Source organism: Syngnathus acus, chromosome 2 (genome assembly GCF_901709675.1).
Source record: "Syngnathus acus chromosome 2, fSynAcu1.2, whole genome shotgun sequence".
Taxonomy (NCBI): Eukaryota; Metazoa; Chordata; class Actinopteri; order Syngnathiformes; family Syngnathidae; genus Syngnathus; species Syngnathus acus.
In genome coordinates, this window is record NC_051088.1 from 16,883,126 (window position 1) to 16,904,567 (window position 21,442).

Here is a 21,442-nt window from a genome sequence, read left to right on the forward strand (position 1 = left end):
TTTTATGGAGTAATTCCTAATTTATTGCGGTCCCACCATGGTAATAGACAAAAGCCGCAAAGTAGCAACCAATAGTATTTATTCAGTGTATTTTTTTACCCATATTTTAAAGTTTCACTCATATAGTACTTCAACGAACAATTTATGCATGTTAGGTGCAGGCATTATTTTTGTGGCAATTCATACATTCAACACTCGGCTTGACACATAATCAGGAGTTGAAGCCGATCATCGATCAGCAAACTGAAAATAAAAATCCGATCAGAAGATGGACCAATCTGTCCAATCGATTTAAAACAATTCATTCGATAACTGTTCCGTCGACCCTCGCTATTCCCAGACAATTGGGACCGGCCCTGCCCACGAATAGAGATATATAAGATATATATAGTGAGATTTAAATAACTGACGCCCATTGAAATGTATTGAGAAAAGGTAATGACAAACCTGAAAACGACGATAAACATACATTGAAAATGAAATATATACTATATATGTATTTTTTGACTGTATATGCTATGAAATTTTACCAGAGATGTGCAGTTCAACATCACCTGTGAGGCGACCTTTGACCTGCTTAAATATGCACGCATTCCTTCAGGACTCAAACTCCAGCTGCGGCTCAATAAGGACGGCAGCGTCGTTCCTTCTGCGGCCGCTTGGATCCAGGCAGTGCACACCTAGAGCAATCAGGCACAACCACGCCTGCACAAACAAGAGAGCAGCAATAAATAGTCCTAGTTTAAAATAGTTTTTGCACCTTGCATTTCTACTTATAGTTGGGGATGAAGAATGAACCCCGGATTCTCACTCTTATTTCATTTTGTTGAGTGACATTGTCCTATCAAAAAAAAAAAAAAAAAAAAAAAAAAGACAAATGGCGAATGTTACCTACCAAGTATCCCACAAATGCCAGATAGGCTACAGACAGGAAGGCAGTCAGCACGTAGAGCCACACATGGCTGAGCGTTGATACGTAAAGCACCACAAAGTACATATTGATGGCACACACCACCAAGATGACCAGGGCGCCCCAGATCTTAAAAAACCTGCCAAAACAACATGGACTCAGAGTTTGCTTCCAAGCAGACGCAATCTAATCAATGTTGATGGTGGCGGCGGCGGTGGCGAACTCACAATCCATTGGCAAAGTCCTTCATGAGGGACGGCAAACTGGTGAAAGTTAGGATGGGGATGAGGGCAAACGGAAGCTGTGTGACACAAAGAAACTTTATTCGGACAAAGAGAGGTTCATGCACGCTTATAAAAGTTTTTTTTTTCTTTTTCCTGTTTGCAGGTCCTGTTTAATCTAATCTACAGTAAAACAATGCAAGATAATCGGGATAGACCTAATTACAAACCAGAAATTGGTTTAAAAAAACTGACTTGTACTGTTCACATTGCATTAAGAAAATAAATCAGATGAACATGGCATACCTAAAAAGGTTATAGTGCATTTTAGGTTTATCCTGAAATTTCACCCAATATTGCCACTTTTTAAGGGAGGACTCTGTGTATAGGACCAAAACAAAACCTACTTTACTCCCATCACATGTTAGAAGAACGGAAGATAGAAAATGTGCTACTCAGCTGCTCCACTAGGGTGAGTTGCATTTTAGCGAAGCGCGACCTGCATGCTCTGCAGCACGTTGAGGAAGTCATTCATGCCAGTCAGATGTTGCACGTCCTGAAAGATGGCAACCAGCAGCGTGGGCACGATGGCCAGGGAGCGGGTCAGCGACACCCGAGCGAAGCGAGACCAGCGCAAGTTTAAGAAACCCTGCGGAATTAAAAGACGCCGTCATTCACGACTGTGCAAACGAGAAAAATATTTGTCACAACGCTCGGCTTGTGCACTGACCTCCATGACAAACTGGCCCGAGTACGTTCCCGTCATGGTGGAGCTCTGACCGGCCGCCAGGATGCCAACAGCCCAGATGTAGAGGGCCGCTGGCCCAAAGAAACAACCCAGTACCACTCCCTGAACACAAACAGAGGCCTCAAGTTGCAACTCTGAGCTCAAGTTTAGTGTCAAACTAAATATAAAATGAAGAGAATTACACATTTAGGGCTGTCATCATTAAATATTTTTAGAATCTATTGTCTTGAAATTTGCTTGAAAATTACAGATATATACCCCTTTGTAGATGTCCACTTCTAGAGTGTGGTTGTTGAGTGGAAACAAGTGTGAGTGAGGACTCCCTGTTTGGTTGCAAACGTGATTCTGAAATAAAAACGGCAAACAACTGCAGGAAAGAATCCAGAGAAAAGCAGAGAAAGGCACCTCAAGTTCAAAGAGGAGAAACTCACCACTTGCACATTTGTGCGGTCGTAGAAGGCCTCTGCAAAGATGGCCACCACAAACACGTTAATGATGAAGGACACCAACAAGGCTATGCAGGACTCGATGAAGAAGTACTTGTTGGCCTCACTAATCTGATTCTTGCTCGACCGATCCACTTCTCGAGACTGAAAAAGACATTTGTAACCACCCGCCGGTTAGTTGCTGCGCCTTCACAGGAAACAAGAGCATCCACGTCGACGTTCACCTTGACGAGAGCAGAGTGAAGGTAAATGTTGTGGGGCATGATGACAGCTCCCACGATGCCCACCGCCTGCCCGAGTTGGACGGCGTCGCAGTCTTTGCAATATGGCACGAACATCCCCATCAGCAGCTGGCTCTGGTCTGGACTCACGGTCACGTACTGGTGGAAAGGAGGAGAAGAGAGCGACGTACGACTGCCTTGTCAATCTCTCAGTCACCAGCCCAAGCAAATTCAAATGTCAACAGCATAACTAGTCAACGTTCCCTTTATTTGGAACCATCATCAACATAGTGCAATGAACCTGCTGTTAAATTTGAAGATTTTGATTTCATGGGACCATTTATGTACTTATTGTTGTCAAATAGAACCGGAAGCAAAATGTACATAAATGTTTGTACCTCATATCCAAACGTGATGGCCATAATAGTGATCAGCAAACCGAAAAAGAGTTCCAACCTCCTCAGTCCTGCATGACGAGCAGACAAATTTTGTTCCAAGCACATGTCGTCCGGCATATTTTGACAACAAAATCACTTACCGTACTTGTCTAAAAAGAGGAAGCCAAACGTGTCGATGATTGTGATAAGGACGCCAGCCCACAATGGAATCCTGTCAGCAATCGTAGCAACGAGAGCGCTAGGCCACAATTTGAGGAAAAAGTCCAATGTTTTTGCACGAGTTCACACCTGCCGGATGAGAGGAGATTAAAGGCGATGGCGCAGCCAATCACCTCCTGCATGTCGGAGCCGATGATAGCCAACTCCACCATCAACCACAGGATGACGCGTGGCACCTGCACACATGCCGCAAATGCAAAAGTCTCCCCACTTAGCGAGTGCAGCAAATATACAGAAATACTAATGCAGCTGAGATATTGTGTGGTCTCTCACGGTGTGGTAGTGGCGATGGCAGACTTGGGCCAGGTGCATCCCGGTGACCACGCCCAGCCGGGCTGCCAGCCTCTGCAGAAGCAGGCCGATGATGGTGGCCCCCAGCAACACCCACAGAAGCTGACAAACAGGTCCAAAACTATCATTGTTGAGCCTCCAGATCGGTAAATTCAACTTCTGAAGCCATTTTCATTGAGGAACAATAACTGAACAACTCACCTGTGTCTTTTTGGATGCCACAAGATGGCACCAAAGACCTTTTAAAGTATGAATATTTACAAATAAAGCGAGCGAGTGTGGACAAGTGACACATCTCAACTGAGAAACAAGATTTGTATATCGCGAGGAGCTAACTTTAGCCTGGGTTGGAAGTGGAAGTCTTACATCAGGTGAATTGTTTTTCCAAATCCATCAAATCCAATAAGTTGTCTGTGCAACTGACATCTGCAAAACATGCAAAAGCCATTTCCTCCTTGCTGGGGTGAATGGGGACCATGACAATGCGTAGCCCCCTTTTTTTTTTTTAGCAGGCTTTGCTCTTCTGCATATGTCAGATCGATCTGTTTTTTCTACATTTAATCATGTTATTTTTACGTCTCATGTAAAAGGCTTTTGAAATGACTGTTTGGATTAATTTGTGGTATTTTCTGCTTGTGGTAAATGTAAACTATTCATATAGGTAATTCTAAATATTGTTTTGGGGGGGGGGGTCTATTGCTTGCAGAGCCAATAGGGGCTCAGTCCCGAACCCCTGAGGATAAGTAGTTAAGTAGTGTAGTCGACTGCTACTTCTTAGATAACTTTTAAAAAATCTTTCCAGGTATTGAGTCTTTCAAAAAGAAGATCTGTACCTTAAAACCAGCCTTTGCTCCAGACTGAAGGTCCGACTCGATGTTTCCCGGGTCCAGATAGGCGATGCTCATCAGGAAACCGGGACCGGTGAAGGCCCACAATTTCCGCAGACTAAAGCCCCTCTGCTGTTCAGAGGAACATGTACAGAACCCCAGATATGACATGGGGACTTTTTTTCCCCCATCATATTCAATGACATTCAAATTGTTAATTTGTATTTTGTGCTCACATCAAACATAATTTGTGGTCACAAATGAATAATCCTGTTTTTACAACCCAGACATGACAGCTGTGTTATTCATGCCATAATGATATCGATTACCTCAGTGTCCTCTTGGGGTACAGGGACCCTCTCCTCCAAATAAGTACCAGAAGTGGCTCCATAGTCAGGACTGTGGAGGAAGGCACCCTGGTGTGTGTGTCCGGTCTGGATCACAAACTTGTTTCCGCAAACGGCAGCCTCTGAATTGTCTGTCACATGCACAAATTAATTTAGTCTGCCTTTTATCATAGGTGATCTCAATGCAACAATTGAGCATCTTCTACGTTTTTAAAGGCATAAACTTTATGTCATGTCTGTCTTGCCATTACATCATCCACCTTTTGCCATAGTAAGGGTATCAAAGTACCTTAAAGAGGTAAAGTAAGGAGGTCCGAATTTTGGTAAGTTGACAACACTAAACAATAATCACCCATTATTGAAGTGTTACATGATGATGTTAAAAAAAATGCCACCTTGTGTGTTGCCATCTTGTGGTTCATCATTGGAACCACTGGGCGGCAAAGAGGAGGCGTGCAGATTCTCAGGTGGGGGGTCCCTTGCCCTGGCTGGAAGAACAAAGGTAATCCTTATCAACGTTAACTTCAACACATGCACGCACACACACGCAAAAAAATGGCTACAGTATATGCTGACATTCGTCAACGCATAAGCGATGCACCAAAACCAACATGCATTGTTGTCTTCTCTAACAACCCAAATTCTGTCATCTGGCCATACTAAATGTAAACAAATGATTCCAGTGAATTTTCACACATCTTCAGTGATTTACTGAAAACTCACCTATTTGCAGTTATATTTTATAACAAGCTGCAACAAGATGGCGCGGAAGTCTTGGCAAATATAAAAGTGGAAAACGGTGGCAACAAGTACCTGGAAGTCATACATCTCACCAGTGTTCACCTGCATCTTTGCTCTTTGCTCCTCATGAATTCACTTATTGATTTGGGGACTTTGCTCTCTGAAATGCCCATGATGGTGCCAACGGCCCGGTTTTCATGACAAGGAGCTACATACAGTAAAATGTTGACGTGACAACTATAAAAATCTTTAGTGTATAGCCGTGCTCGGTCCTTTCACAGTAGTGTCATATATTTTACAACAGATACTCATTAGCAATAGGTCTTGAATATACAGTTGCCCCCTCTAATGTTTGCTAATTTTACAAGTTGTAATTTGGTATTCTTTTATCACATGTACGTTTCCAAACTTCATTGAACATCATTTTAAATTTGAAAAATGTCACAGCACACCCCCAATCTTAAATGTTACCAAAAAAATGAAAATAATGATGATCTCATTTTAATTTATTCAGATATTTGGTTAATAGTTAATATGGACCTGTTTAGTGGAACTTTGTAATTAGTCTGTTGCATAAATGGCAAGAGGTGGACACGCAAGCCTGTTATGAAAGTTTCCTTCTTTCACATACAAGTTAAATGATCAGGGTAATTATCAAGCTTCAACAGAATTTGCTGATGAGCTGATCACTGACATAGATAGATGGAAAAAATGGGAATATTTTCCATCCCTAATGATCTGGACCATGGATTGGAATAGCTGCTTAAATGCATCTATTGAAAATAATTGAATGAAAAATATGAAAACAGAATTTTACATTTTGTATTTTGTTTTGAAATAGTTGGCTAGTGTATTATAATTAAATTAAAAATGGGAAAAAATCGGACATAATCTTTCATATGATTATGAAATAATGTTTCATAAAATAAACAATTTCACGTTTCTTTCCAACAGATTCAAAATCAAATGTCACCCTTGAGCACAAATTATTCCCAACTTCTAGATTATAAATAGAACATAGGCTCGCTCCAGTAGTCAATCAAAAACAATTCCTCTGATCTAAATAGGGGGAAGGAGAAAAACGGCATGTGCATCTTTATGGAAAAGCAAACTCACCTGATCGAGAAAGGCACGTTCCGAATAAATGCCAGATTCTTTGTTGCTTCTGTTAAACGGTGAAATATTTAACTTTCGTAGTAGAAGAGGTGGTTGAGTTTAGAAATCCCTAAACCTGATCCTAACCCCGAGTAAAACGTTTTCCCACTTTCTTGACGAACAATGAACTAAGTAAGGTTCAAGTCGTCAGCCAAAACGTTTTCCTCTCTTGTTCAATTTGTGACTGACAGATATAGTGGAAAGACGGCAAAAAGGAAAAGTATTAGAAAGCAAACTCACCTGGTCGGAGGAAGGAGAACATTCCGAACAACTGCCGGATTGTTTGTTATTTCTGGTTAGGCGGGGACATTTTGAGTTTCGGAGGAGGAGGAAGTATAAGTTGAAAGTGAGTTGAGTTTGGACCTCGGCCCTGAGTCCAGGTGCCCCCCCCGCCACACACACACACACACACACACACACACACACACACACACACACACACACACACACACACACACACACACACACACACACACACACCACGAGAATGAAGTCATGTGAAGGTGCTCATTCGAACATTCTTTTTTCCAATACGTACTGATGAGTATTTTAAATGAACCTCAAATTATTTTCAAAATTATTATTATAATTGTGCCAATAATCCACATTAAAACCTATCCCGTTCATGTTATTTAGATGTGACACCACCCTATGACTGTCTAAGATTTTTAACTGCTAGACCAAAATAAATATGTATATCTTCTTCAAAACAAGAAAACACAAAAAAGATCAATCTTACAACAATTCAAATATTTCTTCCAACAAATTTGACATTTACATGAAGCATTCAAATTAAAGAGCAAAGTAACAGATCCTCCTCTGCAGGAATCCGTCAACCGCATTAAATTGAACCTATCTAATCATTTTGTTTCATTTCATCTTTTATGTGTGTCTGTTTGTTATGAAGCTACTCCCTTTTGTTACCATTTCAGTGAAAGTATTCATTGAAGGCAGTACTTGAATTCCAATCATGCACGTTGAAGCAGAGACAGAGTCGGAGTATTAAGAGATAATTTGATCTCTGGTTTTAATCCAATTGTGTACTTATCAAACGGGCGGGACTCGGCACACAGCAACGGCAGCAACAATCTTCAGTCGCTATCTTAAAGAGCTGTAAAATACTGCCTGGCTTTCTTCCCGTTTACAAAAAGTTGGTGCAATAAAATCTGATGGTTTGAAAGTGTTTATTTTGGCAAGCACCATTCGAAACAGAGCAAATTTGTGTTCATGTTATGTGATAAATAAAATGATATACCCATGCAGAATTCCCTGTGAAATGTACATTTCGTCTCTGTTTGGCGGAAACCTGCGTGTGTGGAAGAGTAATATCATACAACTTGAACAAAGCAGTGCCTGGGAACTCAAAACAAGCCTTTTTTTCTTTTGAGTTCCTGTTAAGTTGTCATTTTGACAGTTTGGGTTTCCGCCCAACAGCGACCATATGTATTTATTGCAGAGAGATTATGTCTCATTGATTTCTCTATTATTATTAGTCATTCATTCATCTTCCGAACCACTTATCCTCACAATGGTCGTGGGTGTGCTGGAGCCTATCCCAGCTGTCTTTGAGCGGTAGGCGAGGTACACCCTGAACTGGTCGCCAGCCAATCACAGGACAAACCACCATTCACACTCACAATCACACCTATGGACATTATTGTTATCAGTTTCTTCCTGTTTGTTTTCTTTCTGTTCCGTCTATTGGCCAGCCTTGTTCAGATCAAGAATTGGACATACTGGAGGTGTCTGGAAAGGCTCGACATGTATGTATGAGTTACATGGTTTCTTGATCCGTACAAAATTGAAGTTGGAGTAGAAAACAAAAGCAGGAGAAGAGATGCAAATGTAATGCGAGGATCAACCGAAAGAGAAAAGTCTCTGTGCATCCTGATATTGAACTGGAAAAAACATCTCATCGTCTCCCATTAGGTTAAAAAGACTGTTTATGCCCCCCCACCCTTCCCATCCTTCCATGATGTCTTTTAAACATTTTTTGTCTTTTTTTTTTCCCCACCACTTCCTCCATTATTGAAAAGGAGCATCTGGCTTCCTTTTAGTTGTAAGAAACAAGTGGAGAACTCCTGGCGAGTGTCTCGGTGTGATGTTGATGCTCCGGGCGTCACTTTGCCTCCTTTGCGAGTCCATTTACTATTTCGGGTTTCATATTTGATAAGGTGTCCTTCCGTTCATATGTAAGGGCTCAAAGAGGAGTTCTTCCGAGGTCCTTCTGGGCCTCATACGGTGGTGACCCTCATCACCACCTCCCGATTTGCGGCGGCCCCGATCCGCGGGTCGTTGGGCCGCAGCTGGCTGAGGATGTGCAAGATGGTGTAGCCGCAGTGGTGGTTCAGAATAGTTCTCAGCCTCCTGCCCTGGCGGCCCGCGCTGCCACCCGCCAGGCCGAGAGGAGTCCCGCGAGCGCCGCGGGCCCCCGCCTTGCCGCTCAGGCTCACCGGGTCGCCCAGGTCCTTGGCTTTCTCATAGTTCAAAACTTTCCACTGCTGGTTGACGGCCTGCCATCGCTTGAAAATGCGATAGACTGACGAGCCCTCGTGGATGATGAGGCCTGCGGGAGCAAGGAGGAACTCCTCAGAATGTTTGGTTGTCGCAAGCTTCTTTCTGACCGACGGCGTATTTAGCGAGTGATCCCGAAATAAGCATTGTCAACTTCTAGTGTTTTACTTGAATACCGTGGTGCCTTGAGATACAAGTGACCCAACTTGGGAGTTTTTGAGATATGAGCCATTGAATTTTTCGCTTTGACTTCCAAGCACAAAACCGAAAGAACAGCATCAGTTTGGCAGATTGTGATCAATTTTTCCAAAAAGAGTCTTCAAGCTGTTTTAGGTCACTCTCATCTGAAAGTTACAATCAACAACATAATCTGCACTAGCTGAACGCTAACATTAATGGGAAACGCCACAAGCACGCGGCCAACAATTAGCATCTATGCGGTAACCCTTTACGCAACATATATCTGAACAGGAATGGTGCTAGAATGCATGTAAACAATCAAAAATACATTCTTTTATGCGAGGAATGAAATTATTACTGCCGTACTGAGGAGACGAGAGAGGAGCTGAAGCTCCAGTACAGTATGACAGTAAGTTTGTCCTAAGTGAAAATGGTTTTGTTCTAGGGCTGAGCTTGATGGTTGAATTTTTGTCACATCGTGATTTTGTTCCTCGTGTGTTTAACTATTTATTTTCTGGATCATACATCAGTACATCATAAATTAACTGATCGAACGGATGGATGCTTCCTGCGATGGAAGCACATGTGACGCCACCTGCCCCGCAGGACCAGATCGCTCTGTGACATCATCAGCATTTGCTTCCTTTCAACGTCCTTGCGGTCTCCTACCTGCACACCATCTGCTTCTTTCATTTGGCTTCCGTGCAACGTTGTGTGACCTCAGCGAGGGCCACAATGTGCACTGAATACAAGTAACGAGCCATATTCGTATTCATACTTCTGACGGTGTTTTGTTACACACCTTGTTGCATAATGCATCCACTGGTCTATGTAATGAGAACCACAATGAGAGCTCTTGTAAACATTGCGCCCTTTAAAGATGATAGTGCTCAGTTTTGACTCATAACAGATATGTTTTTTTGCTTGTTTTTTTTACACTGTTTGACAAAGTGATCCTAGTCTTTCAAATAATTTGGCTATTTTTGGGTCGGGCCGATACCAATCACCTCCAATAATTAAATTAAATAAACTGGATGGATTGGTTCATCAAAAGGCTTGGTGATTGGTCATGTTTTTGTTTTTTAAACTTGCTGACCGGCTCCAAAATCATGATTGTGTAAAGTCAACCCCCCTGCCCCCTCCAATGCATTTCAATAGGCATCAATTATAAAAAATAAAAAAAATTGCGAATGCTATTTTCCTTACTAATAAAACACATTACACATTTTTAGGGCAACTGAAACAGATTCATGGCATTTCCTTTCATTTCAATGGAAAAAGATTATTTGATATGAGAATTTTGAGTGAAAAACAAATTTATCTTGCATCTCAAGGCACCGTTGTACATCTCTGACAGTGTCAAAGTGTTATTTTGAAAAGACCTTTCGTATCGGACTTTATTAGTTTGTGTTTGCGCACTTTACCTATGCAGACGATGTCCATGAATCCGTACATGCCGTAGCAGATTTGGAAGAGCAGGTCCTGCCGTTGCCACTTCGCCGAGGGGCTGAGGGAGGACCAGATGAGCCAGGAGATGCTGGCGATGAGGAACAAGGAGCCCAGGATGATGGCGGCGATTTGCACCTTCTCGATCACCGTCAGAGAGATGGCCTGCCACTGCACCGCAGCACCAAGGAAAAACACAGTCATGCAAAAGCACTACGTGGATGCAATTGAGGATTGAGAACCTTTACTATTTTGGTGGTAAGACAAGAGGATTTAGTTTGAAGCATATGCGAACAGTAAGAGAGATATGATCTTTTGCTAATGAGCTGTATTGTTGAGCAGAACCAAATGATCTTTTAGTTTCAAAAATGTCATTTTTGTTTCAAGAAAGGAAACAAAACAACAAAGGAAAACTGTAACTAAATGCAATGGAACAGGATGATTTTTTTTTTCAGTGTACATTTTCACTGATATCAAACTTTTCCAGAAATTTTCTGTCAATTTTTATTCCATTGACATGGCCAAATGCTTTGTTTCCTGGCTTTCGACTTGCTCACATTTCCATGGCAACAGCCAGCTCAACCAATCAGAGAGGTGCACACATGCACTTCATAGTGTGCAGGGAACCTTGTCCTCCTTCATACAAACATGCTTGTTTTTCTCTCCCGACCGAAGGTTGCACTATATTTCATGGAAACGTGCAGAAAAAGATGACGGAAAAGAGATGAATGGATGAATTGAAGGATGGATGGATGGATGGATGGATGGGTGGATGGATGGATGGATGGATGGATGGATGGATGGATGGATGGATGGATGGATGGATGGATGGATGGTAGGTAAGTAGGTAGGTAGGTAGCTAGGTAGGTAGCTAGGTGACTAGGTAGGTAGCTAGGTAGCGATTTTCTATGGGACACAAATGAGCTTGTTGCATTAAAATTCGTGCCCCGTTTACAAATTGCAACACAAAAGTGCGACATCACCAGCAAAAAATAATCGGAGATTCTTTATTCAAGACTCAAGATGGCAGTTTCGCCAATTTTCCAATAAACTAATCTGTGCTTGTCAGTTGAGATCAAAAGGTAGCCTGTGTGTGTTTGATAGGCTAAGTGAGTGATAATAGTGATAATTTCATGTCAGTAAATGTTAAAAATGTAGATATAGAACGTCATTCGTCATTAAAGTGAATTAACTTTAATGACACTCATCGCGCTGTCTTGTTCATAGCTGCCACATTTAGTGCAGGCCGTCTTGTCTCATGCAGATGAGGCCCTGCTCATCCCACCTCCTTCTTTGTGGTGTGACCATTGTGCGGAGAAAGTGGAACAGCGCAGACATTAAGGTTGCACAATGAATCGAATTTTCATTGTCACCACCATTTTGGTAATCACCATTAAAGATAATCGTCGGTGAGCGGTCAAAGCTTTTTTCTTTTGCCTTCAACTACAAGGACGCGATAGCATGCTTAAGGCTTGTTCCTAAATAACAAGAGAGCGAAAGGGATTTAACGTCTGTTTTAAAATTTTACAATTGGTTGAAGACAGTTAACGTAGATATTGTGGTCATCGTTTTGCTCGGGCCATTTATTCAATGGGACAGATGAATACGTACATGGGAAAGTTCAGGGCGATGTCATACCTGCAGAGGATTTTTGGTGCTGATGGCCAGAACCTGGTACTTGAAGTAGCAGAGTTCACAGCTCCAGGAGCCCCTCTCGCTGATCCAGCGGATGAGGCAGGGCTGATGGGTGCAGCGCACCGACCCGTCACACCGGCACGGGCTCAACAGCTCTCCCTGCAGGTCAAGATTGGTATGACAGCAAGTCAGGAAAACAATCAAGTAGACTCGCTTGAAAACAATAGGCACTGGGTTACTTCCGGCTAGCAGAAAGTGAATGACATGAACTGAAATGGCAACTTTGTGTGTTTGTGCGTGTGTGTATATATGGAGGGAGAGAGAGAGAGAGAGAGAGAGAGAGAGAGAGAGAGAGAGAGAGAGAGAGAGAGAGAGAGAGAGAATGATTATATTAAGATAATCGGCTCCAAAAACCACCCGCGATAAGTGAAATCCGCCAAGTACGGTCACCAACAAGAAGTACTGGGCAGGCTAACGAGTTAGCGGAAAGATGCTAATTTGCGATCGTGCTAACACGCGAAAACGGACTTCTAAAGGAATGTAAACGAACATTTGGAGAAATATTAAAGGTTAGACACAGGTTTCCTCAATTTAAAAGTTTTATTTTGACTTTTAAATGTTTTTTTTAATTTGGAAAAAAAATCCGCGATGTAGTGAAGCCGCGATAAACGAAACGCGAAGTAGCGAGGGAAATCGCATGTGGCGTTATTGCGATGACGATATATTATACAGCCCTTCTTTCTCGCCCTTAAAGAGGTCAGTCACATCAGGCATGACTGACTGACAGCTTAATCGCTCGTTTTGGATACACATGAAAGACTGAGTGAGCATATCCACCTGCGTGTAGCTGTTCTGCGGCGCTAAAAAGGAAGGATGAGGAAATACATGCTCATCCAACGATTGGCTACCGGCCTGCTTACGTGAAGTAGCACTCCACTGTCGGCGCTCTCTGTGCTGATCGAGTATCACGTTTCTCCTAAGATGGAATCTTTCCTCGGCACTCGCCGCGACTCTTAACACAAAGCGCTCGAGTGTCTCGGAGACCGGAGGGATTGTTTTGATCATGCTCGCTTGCTTGCTTGCTTGGATTTGTTCATTCAAAACAGTAGGGGGAACGTAACCAAGGACAAATACTTTGTTAATGTCATTCGATTGATTTTCTCATGTATCGTTTCTTAAGTGTCTCATGAGTTTTTACTTTCCAATTGGAAAACAGATATCTCTCTATCTCTATCATCAAGCGTGTCTACTTCATGTCGCATTCTAAATGAATTTGTTCATTTTGGCTGACAATCTGTTCCAAAATGATTTGTTTTCGCTTTTAACAGATATCACAGCATTTTTTTTTCATCTTCACCAAATCTACTCTTGACATAAATATAAAGATGTATACTGAAATATATGACTAATTTCATGCTGCCCAGTTGACATTAAATTTGTGGTTAAAATTTATATTATAATAAAAATAAAGAGGGAGGTTTGCAGACGTACTATAATCTGAGTGTTTGCCATTTTGTGAGTTTGATACTAGCACAATGAATGAATGCTAAGCAACATTTATATTTCATAAATGTCATGATCATAATGATCATATGATATGATGAAAAATTACATCAAATAAAATTTCTGATTTCTTTTTTAAAAAAAGAATTAATTATCACACTCACCACACCTCCCTATTGACCGTTGGGCTTCGCAACGTGTATTGGCATATTTTCATCGTAACTAACTTTTGAGCCTTTGCTAATGTGATTGTAACCATAACAACAGACTTGACTCATCCTTGCATCATTTTGATGAGCACATAATTGACGCGTCGATTTTCTTACAGTACAACGTTACTGAAGTAAGTGAGTACCAGCCATATTCTGACAAGATACTTTTGCGGACAAGTCAAAAATACACAATAGACATTCTACAGTCAATGTGAACTCTTTGTCAGGTCCGTGATCCTAGCACTACTACTGCCACAAAATTCTACAATTTGCCATCAACATTCATTTAAAAGGAGGAAAAGATCTTTGTGTGGATGGTTGGCTCAAATTGAAAGTGAATTTCTTTGCTCATGCACATGTTCACATTTGAGTCAACATGAGGAAGATCTGTAAATCTAAAGGTCAAATGTGTGCTCACACTCAGATAATAATAAGTCATCATTTTAATGCATGATCACTTGGGCATATACTGTAGCAAACGAGAGTGAAAGGTGCATTGGGAGATGACTGCTCCCTTGGCGGATGAATACGCAAGAAGACAAATTCTGGACAGAAAAGTGCCACTCTACTGACACACATCACCTCATGGTGACGTTGTGATGCTACTTGGGCAATGCCATATTTTAGGTTAGCAAGACCTTGGTGAATGTAGCAAGAGTGTGTCATAAAGCCGGTCAGTCTCTGGGAAAACGAGGCAGGGAGTCGACTGATGCTATTGTCACCCCTCCCTGCCTTGCCACCCACCTTCAGCCTCAGCGTCAATGTTTGCAAAGCAAATGATGGCTGGAAAACAAACAGATGGAACATCTTTTATCGTATAACTCATTTCCTTGGCCTTAAATAGTGAATGGTAGCTTAACTAAACCGGCTGCTGGCCTACCTGACATTTGGATGGCAGTCACGATTAAAATTGTGACTGGACCATTCTGCGAGTGATAGATTACACCCTGACGAGCCTGTCAGGACTGATATGCGCTGCCTGTCAACCGGCCCAAGCTAAAATAAATCCCTCGCTTTTCATCTTGTCTGTTAGCTCAATCAACTGTGCTGCCAAATTTCATTGTTTGGTCTAATTTAGCGTTGGTTTAAAGTCCATTCTGGTAGAGAGCATGCAACGCACTATAGCTGATTCAATTTATTGAGAGATAACGGCCGTTTTTTTTTTTGCCATAGCAACCAATCAATTGGCCGAAAATTTGATGGCCGAAAAAAAAGGGTTTTTTGGGTTTACTATCGTACTACTTTTTACTGGCCACACCTAAACCCGATTATCTCCAGACTTGGTCAATAAACTCTCTGATGAAAAACAAAGCAGGGCCAGCCAATAGTTTATAGTTGGTCATTTTGAACCAAGTCACGACAGTGGTACCGGGAGAGCCAACATTTTTTGAGGTGTCAAAAATTCTGATCTAATTAATGAGACCATGCAGATTTTTTCAAACGGAGGCTGACATACATTTGTCAGAAGGGCAGCAGACTGACACTTGCGGCCCACATGTGAAGGCATGACGCCTGCCAGTAATTGGCCCGCTGACGGCCCCCATGCAAGACCTCTTCAATTATGAAGTAAAAAGAAAATGGCAAACGTGCACCCTGCCTGCACCAGGAAGACTCTTAGCACACGTGAATAAGCTAATATTAATATGACCACTACTATAAACTGTTGTATAGGACGCTAACTCTCAAGTGATGGGTCCCAAAATGTCTCTTGTTCAGTCATCGGATGCCTTTTTTCCAGAACTCTGTATTTTCAAATGCTATTTTGTAAGAATGCATTTTCTTTACGCGGATTAACTTGAGGGGGCAACTGAGCTACAATTGTAAAGGGCGTACAGGTCCCAGGGTGCCCATCAGCTGAGAACGGGTGGCACAGTGAACTGAGCTCGCTCTTTGTCTGGAAGTCAAAGCGGGCAGCTCGAGGCTGAGTCACGTTCCCAGACGTTGAGGCGCACGAGAGCGAGCGTACCCCTAAGTGTCGTCCGCTTTACTACGCTTCACAAGAGAAATGCACACAATGAGGCAGATGTTAGCAATTAGCACATGGGCTGTAATAACACGTGTGTACATGGGAGAAGTGACTAAATGGAAATATCCATCTGCGCTCCTGCACCATTATCAAGTCGTCGACTTATCATCTTGGCCTTCAGGTGGATCTGCTGCCGCTGAGCACATCAGGCGACAGACACGAACCACAGATGCGCACCATGACGTACGCTTTTGTTTTGGCTCAGAAATGTGGAAAAAACAAAGTGCCAAAGCGTTCCTACGGCGAGAGAAGTGAGAGGTGTGACTGACAGGCGGTGATGGTCCGTTTATTATGACTCATTCGCACTGCGTTTGTTTGTCATCGTGCAGATCTAATTGGCTAACTTTCTTTGTTGCTATGCTGGCTGGGTGGCGAATGTTCCTGCCACTCTTCCAACCCGGATGGGTTTAAAAACAACATCGGCATACGCGCTTGAGATGAGCGTTATGAACAAAAAGGACCGGTGAAAATCCAGCGTGGCACAAGATTTAAATTTGCACGAAGGACCGGTAACACTGTCGTCCACCCTCAGTCTGTGCTTTTTTTTATTTTTTATTTAACTTTTTCGTCGCTTGTCTGCATAATGGGTGTCCGTCGAGGACGGACAGAATGACGGATGGGCAAATCTGTCCTAACTGCCTACCTGTGGTTATGGAGAAAATGTTACCCCACATTTCTTAAATATCTTAAAGCCCCTCGCCCACAAAGCAAGCTCAGAATCATGTTTGAATGTCCTAAGTTTGACTTAATTCCGCATTGAACAAAATGAAGCAATTCTTCCTGGATCAGATCGAGCTGGGTCCTCCTCTGCACTCTCCTCTTTAGCCCCTGCCACAGGTATTCAATGAGGTTGATATCTAAGGACTGTAATGGCCATGGGGGGATTTTGATTCTGCGTCTGGTGAAATTTTAAGTATATAATTCTGCAATATGAATCAAATTTATTTTAAGTTTTTTAACATTTCTTAACTAGGGGCACTGTATGTGCGTCATCTTTTTAAATCTGAAAGCTTTTGAAATATTTATTATCAGGGGCGCAGCTACAGGATGCCTGGGGGGCAAGGCCACCGCTTGTCACTCAAGGGCCACCAGACTGGCCGAGGGGGAAAATTTTGATAGCAATGATTTTCTTGCCATATTCACATGGATGCAGTATTCTTAGACCCCTCGATACTCTGCCCAAAATCTATCTTATAGTAATTGCACATTTAAAGACTAAAACTAATAATCAGTTTTAAAGAGACAGTCCAACGAGCTGAACATTTGCACTTTTATAAAATAGGTCCATATGTAAAAATCGTGTCAGCACTAAAATGTATTTAAGCGCTTTTGGGGAATGGGCGGGTCTACGTCACAGGAGGCAGGCAAGCATCGTAATGTGTATTGTTTCCTGGCTTGGTTTGTCATATTCACTTGTCACATCGCGTCTGAAATGGTGATTCACTGCCATCAAACTCATGTGCACATTCCTACGCTTGAATCTGCTCATTTCTTGCTCTTTTAAGTGTCAGCCATGGAAAGGATAATCGTTTTGGGATGTTTTCAGATGTTGACGTGGGCCCAAGTAGAGATGTCTACATTTTGAGGCTGGTTGATCCCTGTTATTTTGATATTATAAGCGACGTCTGTCCAATGATTTACAACTCACTTCTTACACGCAACATCAATCAAACTCATTAATTTCACACCATAGTAAGCACATAACATAGCTAAGGAGTAATTGTTTATCCATCCAGTCATGGTTTCGTGAAATGAAATGCACCCATAGGCCAGGGGTCACCAAGTCTGGTCCTCAAGGGTTCCAATCCGGCCTGATTTAGATGCATCCCCAATGCAACACACCTGATACTGAGACTTTTGTGTCATTGTGCTTTTAAGATACGATTTGAACGAATGAGCCGTTGATAGGATGCAAAATGGCGTGATTGGCAGTTAGCAAATCACTAGCCTATATAAGATTGAAGATAGTACACAAAAACAAAGACACTGCAGAGAAAATGGTATCATCTAGTAAATTAAGCTCAGCAAAATATTGCTGTTGACTGTGACGGGCACTGGATTTGTGTGAATTTGATTTCCTGAAACCCAGACTGTGGTATGATAAACAATGACAGACGCATGCACGGCCACCCCTCAAGCAGGTGTTGTTTACCCCACAGAAAAATCTCTAGCTACGCTGCTGATGATTATTGTGTAATTGCATTCTTTTGTGTTAATTGTTATTGTAAAATATTCGAGCATATGTTAAATCTCGCAATAACTTTCCACGTTAAAATGTCCAACTTAGCACATGAACATCATATGACCACCCCCTCCAAAATAAACTGTGGCGGCTTCCGCATCTCATCGGCTTGGAGGAGAAAAGCCCGATAAACTGTTGTTGTTGTTGCAGCTGCTGACGCGTGATGTAAGAAGCAAGGCGGTTGGATGAAGGAAGTTGCAACAAAGCGAATGAACGCAGTACCTGCTCAAGGCCTTGGAAGCAGATCCTGCACTGAGGGCTCCGCAGGCTGCTGGCGGTGCTGGCGAGCGAGACAGCGTCCAGGCCCACTTGCAGCTTGGGCTCCTTGTCGTCGTAGGCCTGCAGGCTTCGCGGCCGCGGCTCGCTGCTGCCGTAGTAGTCCTCGTCGTCGTTGCGCGAGCGGCAGTCAACGAAGGGCGGCCAGCCGCAGCCGCCCATCCCCAAGCCTCGCATGGCGGCGGCCGAGCGCTCGGAGGAGGAGCCACCGCCGGACGGGCTCGATTCGGATCGCATCAACACCAGCACTTTCAGTTCGTTTAGAAACATGCGGATCCGATACTTGAACATGTTGGGCCGCTACATACACACGCGCACACGCACGCCGAGACACCAAAAGTGCGCCTGGATGGATGCGTGTTTACGCTCCTCGCTTGGACAATTCACGCGCTCACTGCCGGCCAAAAAAACGAGCCATGTGTGCCAAATGCCAGCGTCCATTCCTCACAAAACACGTCCCATATCATTTGTCTTGTGTCGGGCAAGAAAACAAGACAGCCGGCGTTCATGTGCAGCAAGCAGCTTGCAGCAGCAGCGACGAACGCGAGACGAGAGAAGGACGAGCCATCATGTTCGCTCGCCGAAGCAGAAGACAGAGCGACGCCGACGCGGGCGACTCGACGCGGGCTGTGCGGCACCACGACCACGACACGCCATCCACGCGCTCACATCTGGGAGCCTGGGCTACAATCATCATCCGACAAAAGAGCCAAGCGGGCCGAAGAGAGACTTGCGAGCTGCATGGCGCCTTCAAGACAACAAAAGAGTCACAGCGTCCGCCTTCACTTTCTTCCTCAGTCCATCTCCTCCCAAAAAGACAATCATTTGCATTTTCCGGCAAAAACAACCGAGTGCTGCCCGTCTGCCACCCTCGCCGCCATCAAAGGTGGAGGAAGGCGGAAGGGGAAAAACAAACAAATAAAAAACACAAGGCACCCTGCGGTTTTATTTGGGCTTCAAGTCCGAGAACCCAGAAGACCAAAGAGGCGTCCCACAGCAACAATGACACGCCAGCAGCAGTAGCTTCGATGAGTGGAGCGCGTCGATGCTCCTGATCAGGATGCTGCTCGCTCGTTTCCCCTCCTCCAAATGGTCGCTCTCCCATGAAGCTACTTCCGGAAAAAGTGTGCTGACATCCTGTCCACACACAAAGACTTTTATTTATTTCAATTTCTATCGAGAGGGTGGGTGAAGCCCTGCGAGAGGCGGTCGGCGTATTGACTAGGCGCTGTCCGGGGTGCTGATTCCCCCCACCCCCGACCGCCCGCCCCCTCTTCGCTGACGTGCATGAGCTTGCTGCCAAAGCGGGGTCTGCCCTCCCTCCTTGCTCTTTCCTGTGGGTCACAGCCAGCTAGTTTCGGGCGCCCTCAAATTGAACAATACAGAACAAACGGCTTGCTTTGCAAGCTAAAACCGATCAATGACCATTTCAATCAATCTGAGCAACAGAAAGGTCAATTCATTAGCCAGTACCGCAATGATCATGTGAACTCTATGTCTGAATTTACAACGGATATATTTTACAACCTGTCGAAATCTAAATTGCGTTCATGTTCCAGCTCACCTCTGAGGAATTGACCTGGCCAAATGTCCTCATTTCAACTGACACTTGACACTGAGAATCACTGAGATCGTGGTGGCTGTGCCTTGAGAGATCATTAGGGGTGCTGTGCTAAATTATCCAATTAAAAATATACATCGCAAGCCCCCCCCCCCAAAATCATGCATTCTCTATCTGGGCTCCAGTACTCCAGAGTGCCATACTGACAGAAATCCGCCTTTAGTAATGTTTAAATCTCCTGCACTTTTGCATTTGGTTGGTGTTTTGGCCTGCCACTTCCCTTCTATTTCATAATGTATGCCTTGGTTCAATAAAGGTTGGGCCGTATTGTGCATAAGATTCGATTATGACCTTCACATCGATAGAAGTAATCAAGCAACATCATTTTCTTTCATGAGCAATAATTTCTATTTCGACCACACGATTAGAATTCTGCCTCCCGGTGGACGGGAGTTTGAATCTCACATCTCGTTCGGAGTTGGCATTTTAGGTCGATTGAAAAGAGTTTAAATTGCTGACATGTTGGCAATCTTCGCCGCTTTAGTTTGAAGGCGGCAGGAGTAAGAGGAGTGAAAGCGTCTTGGTCTCATTTGTCAAGATGGCGAGACAAGTTAATTAGAAAAACATCAGAGGCGCGAGTGCAAAGGTCACTCTCATCTGCTGTTTACAAAGAAGACGCCGCCGTCGGCGCCTCTTCAACACTCAGCATTCTGCTCCATGGCAACGTTTGGCACAAAATGCCCTGACACGTTGATCGCCATGGATTTTTCACACTCTGTTTGTTGCAAATATGGATGTAGCCTTTCAATGTGACATGTATTCTTCCCATGTAACAGAGTTAGCAACATAGTATGGGCATCCACAATGAAGACAAATAGAAACATGTGGGGTTAAATCATACAATTGAAATTGTTCCAAATTATGAAGGCTCATGCTATATTTAGTTCCCCCAAAAGCCATTTGCAATGTATAACATTGTTTAAATCAATGAAATAATGCAGATTTGATTAACAAAAATGATGATGACAGCAGTACTTATTTAATTAGTGGTTCAGAATTATGATGCAGAAATATTAAATAAACAAGGAAAAGTATTGGGTGGGTTAGCTTGCATGCAGCTTCTCCTTCTTCTAAGGAGCTGTAGTTCCCGAGACCGTTCATTATATCTGATTGAATTGTCTGATTTTGAAGCAGATTGGGTTGTTACAAAAATCAGACATGCAGCTTTGATACAAGCCACATGAGTCATTTTATAATCGTGGCTTTAACAAAGACACCATTCGCAGTGTATGACTCTACGAATTGATGCCTATGCCGGCGGCT

General features: G+C 43.2%; 2 protein-coding genes across 5 annotated transcripts; both read right to left on the reverse strand.

Moving 5' to 3' along the window:
- LOC119118448 (natural resistance-associated macrophage protein 2-like) lies at nucleotides 1-6,906 on the reverse strand. 4 transcript variants are annotated; one of them, XM_037245516.1, is made up of 17 exons: nucleotides 6,765-6,906; nucleotides 5,024-5,116; nucleotides 4,611-4,759; nucleotides 4,288-4,413; nucleotides 3,437-3,556; nucleotides 3,233-3,339; nucleotides 3,085-3,155; nucleotides 2,945-3,012; nucleotides 2,550-2,705; nucleotides 2,311-2,469; nucleotides 2,138-2,224; nucleotides 1,862-1,981; nucleotides 1,631-1,780; nucleotides 1,138-1,211; nucleotides 896-1,049; nucleotides 555-705; nucleotides 1-356 (listed from the first exon to the last, which is right to left on the reverse strand). In XM_037245516.1, the coding sequence occupies exons 1-16, from the start codon at nucleotides 6,784-6,786 to the stop codon at nucleotides 598-600; spliced, it is 1,764 nt and encodes a 587-aa protein (XP_037101411.1). In that variant the 5' UTR covers nucleotides 6,787-6,906; the 3' UTR covers nucleotides 1-356; nucleotides 555-597. The 4 variants fall into 4 exon arrangements, with proteins under 4 accessions (XP_037101411.1, XP_037101420.1, XP_037101401.1 ...); XM_037245525.1 differs by having other exon boundaries at nucleotides 1-705; nucleotides 4,288-4,410; XM_037245506.1 differs by having other exon boundaries at nucleotides 1-705.
- A 620-nt stretch (nucleotides 6,907-7,526) lies between these two features.
- On the reverse strand, nucleotides 7,527-19,811 carry march9 (membrane-associated ring finger (C3HC4) 9). Its single transcript, XM_037275027.1, has 4 exons — nucleotides 18,505-19,811; nucleotides 12,303-12,458; nucleotides 10,643-10,835; nucleotides 7,527-9,090 (listed from the first exon to the last, which is right to left on the reverse strand). Exons 1-4 carry the CDS (start codon nucleotides 18,847-18,849, stop codon nucleotides 8,759-8,761), a joined length of 1,026 nt encoding a protein of 341 aa, XP_037130922.1. The 5' UTR covers nucleotides 18,850-19,811; the 3' UTR covers nucleotides 7,527-8,758.
- Between the last annotated feature and the right edge of the window lie 1,631 nt (nucleotides 19,812-21,442).

What these genes read in the sequence shown, in the direction of transcription:
- LOC119118448 (XM_037245516.1), bottom strand. Translation starts at nt 6,786, where the DNA reads ATGTTCTCCTTCCTCCGACCAG. An exon ending in TTCACTCTGCTCTCGTCAAG is followed by an intron (nt 2,470 to 2,549) that starts GTGAACGTCGAC and finishes TGTCTTTTTCAG; the next exon opens with TCTCGAGAAGTGGATCGGTC. An exon ending in CGGGCCAGTTTGTCATGGAG is followed by an intron (nt 1,781 to 1,861) that starts GTCAGTGCACAA and finishes TTAATTCCGCAG; the next exon opens with GGTTTCTTAAACTTGCGCTG.
- march9 (XM_037275027.1), bottom strand. Translation starts at nt 18,849, where the DNA reads ATGTTCAAGTATCGGATCCGCATGTTTCTAAACGAACTGAAAGTGCTG. An exon ending in GCACCAAAAATCCTCTGCAG is followed by an intron (nt 10,836 to 12,302) that starts GTATGACATCGC and finishes GCTGCGGTGCAG; the next exon opens with TGGCAGGCCATCTCTCTGAC. An exon ending in CATGGACATCGTCTGCATAG is followed by an intron (nt 9,091 to 10,642) that starts GTAAAGTGCGCA and finishes TTGCTCCCGCAG; the next exon opens with GCCTCATCATCCACGAGGGC.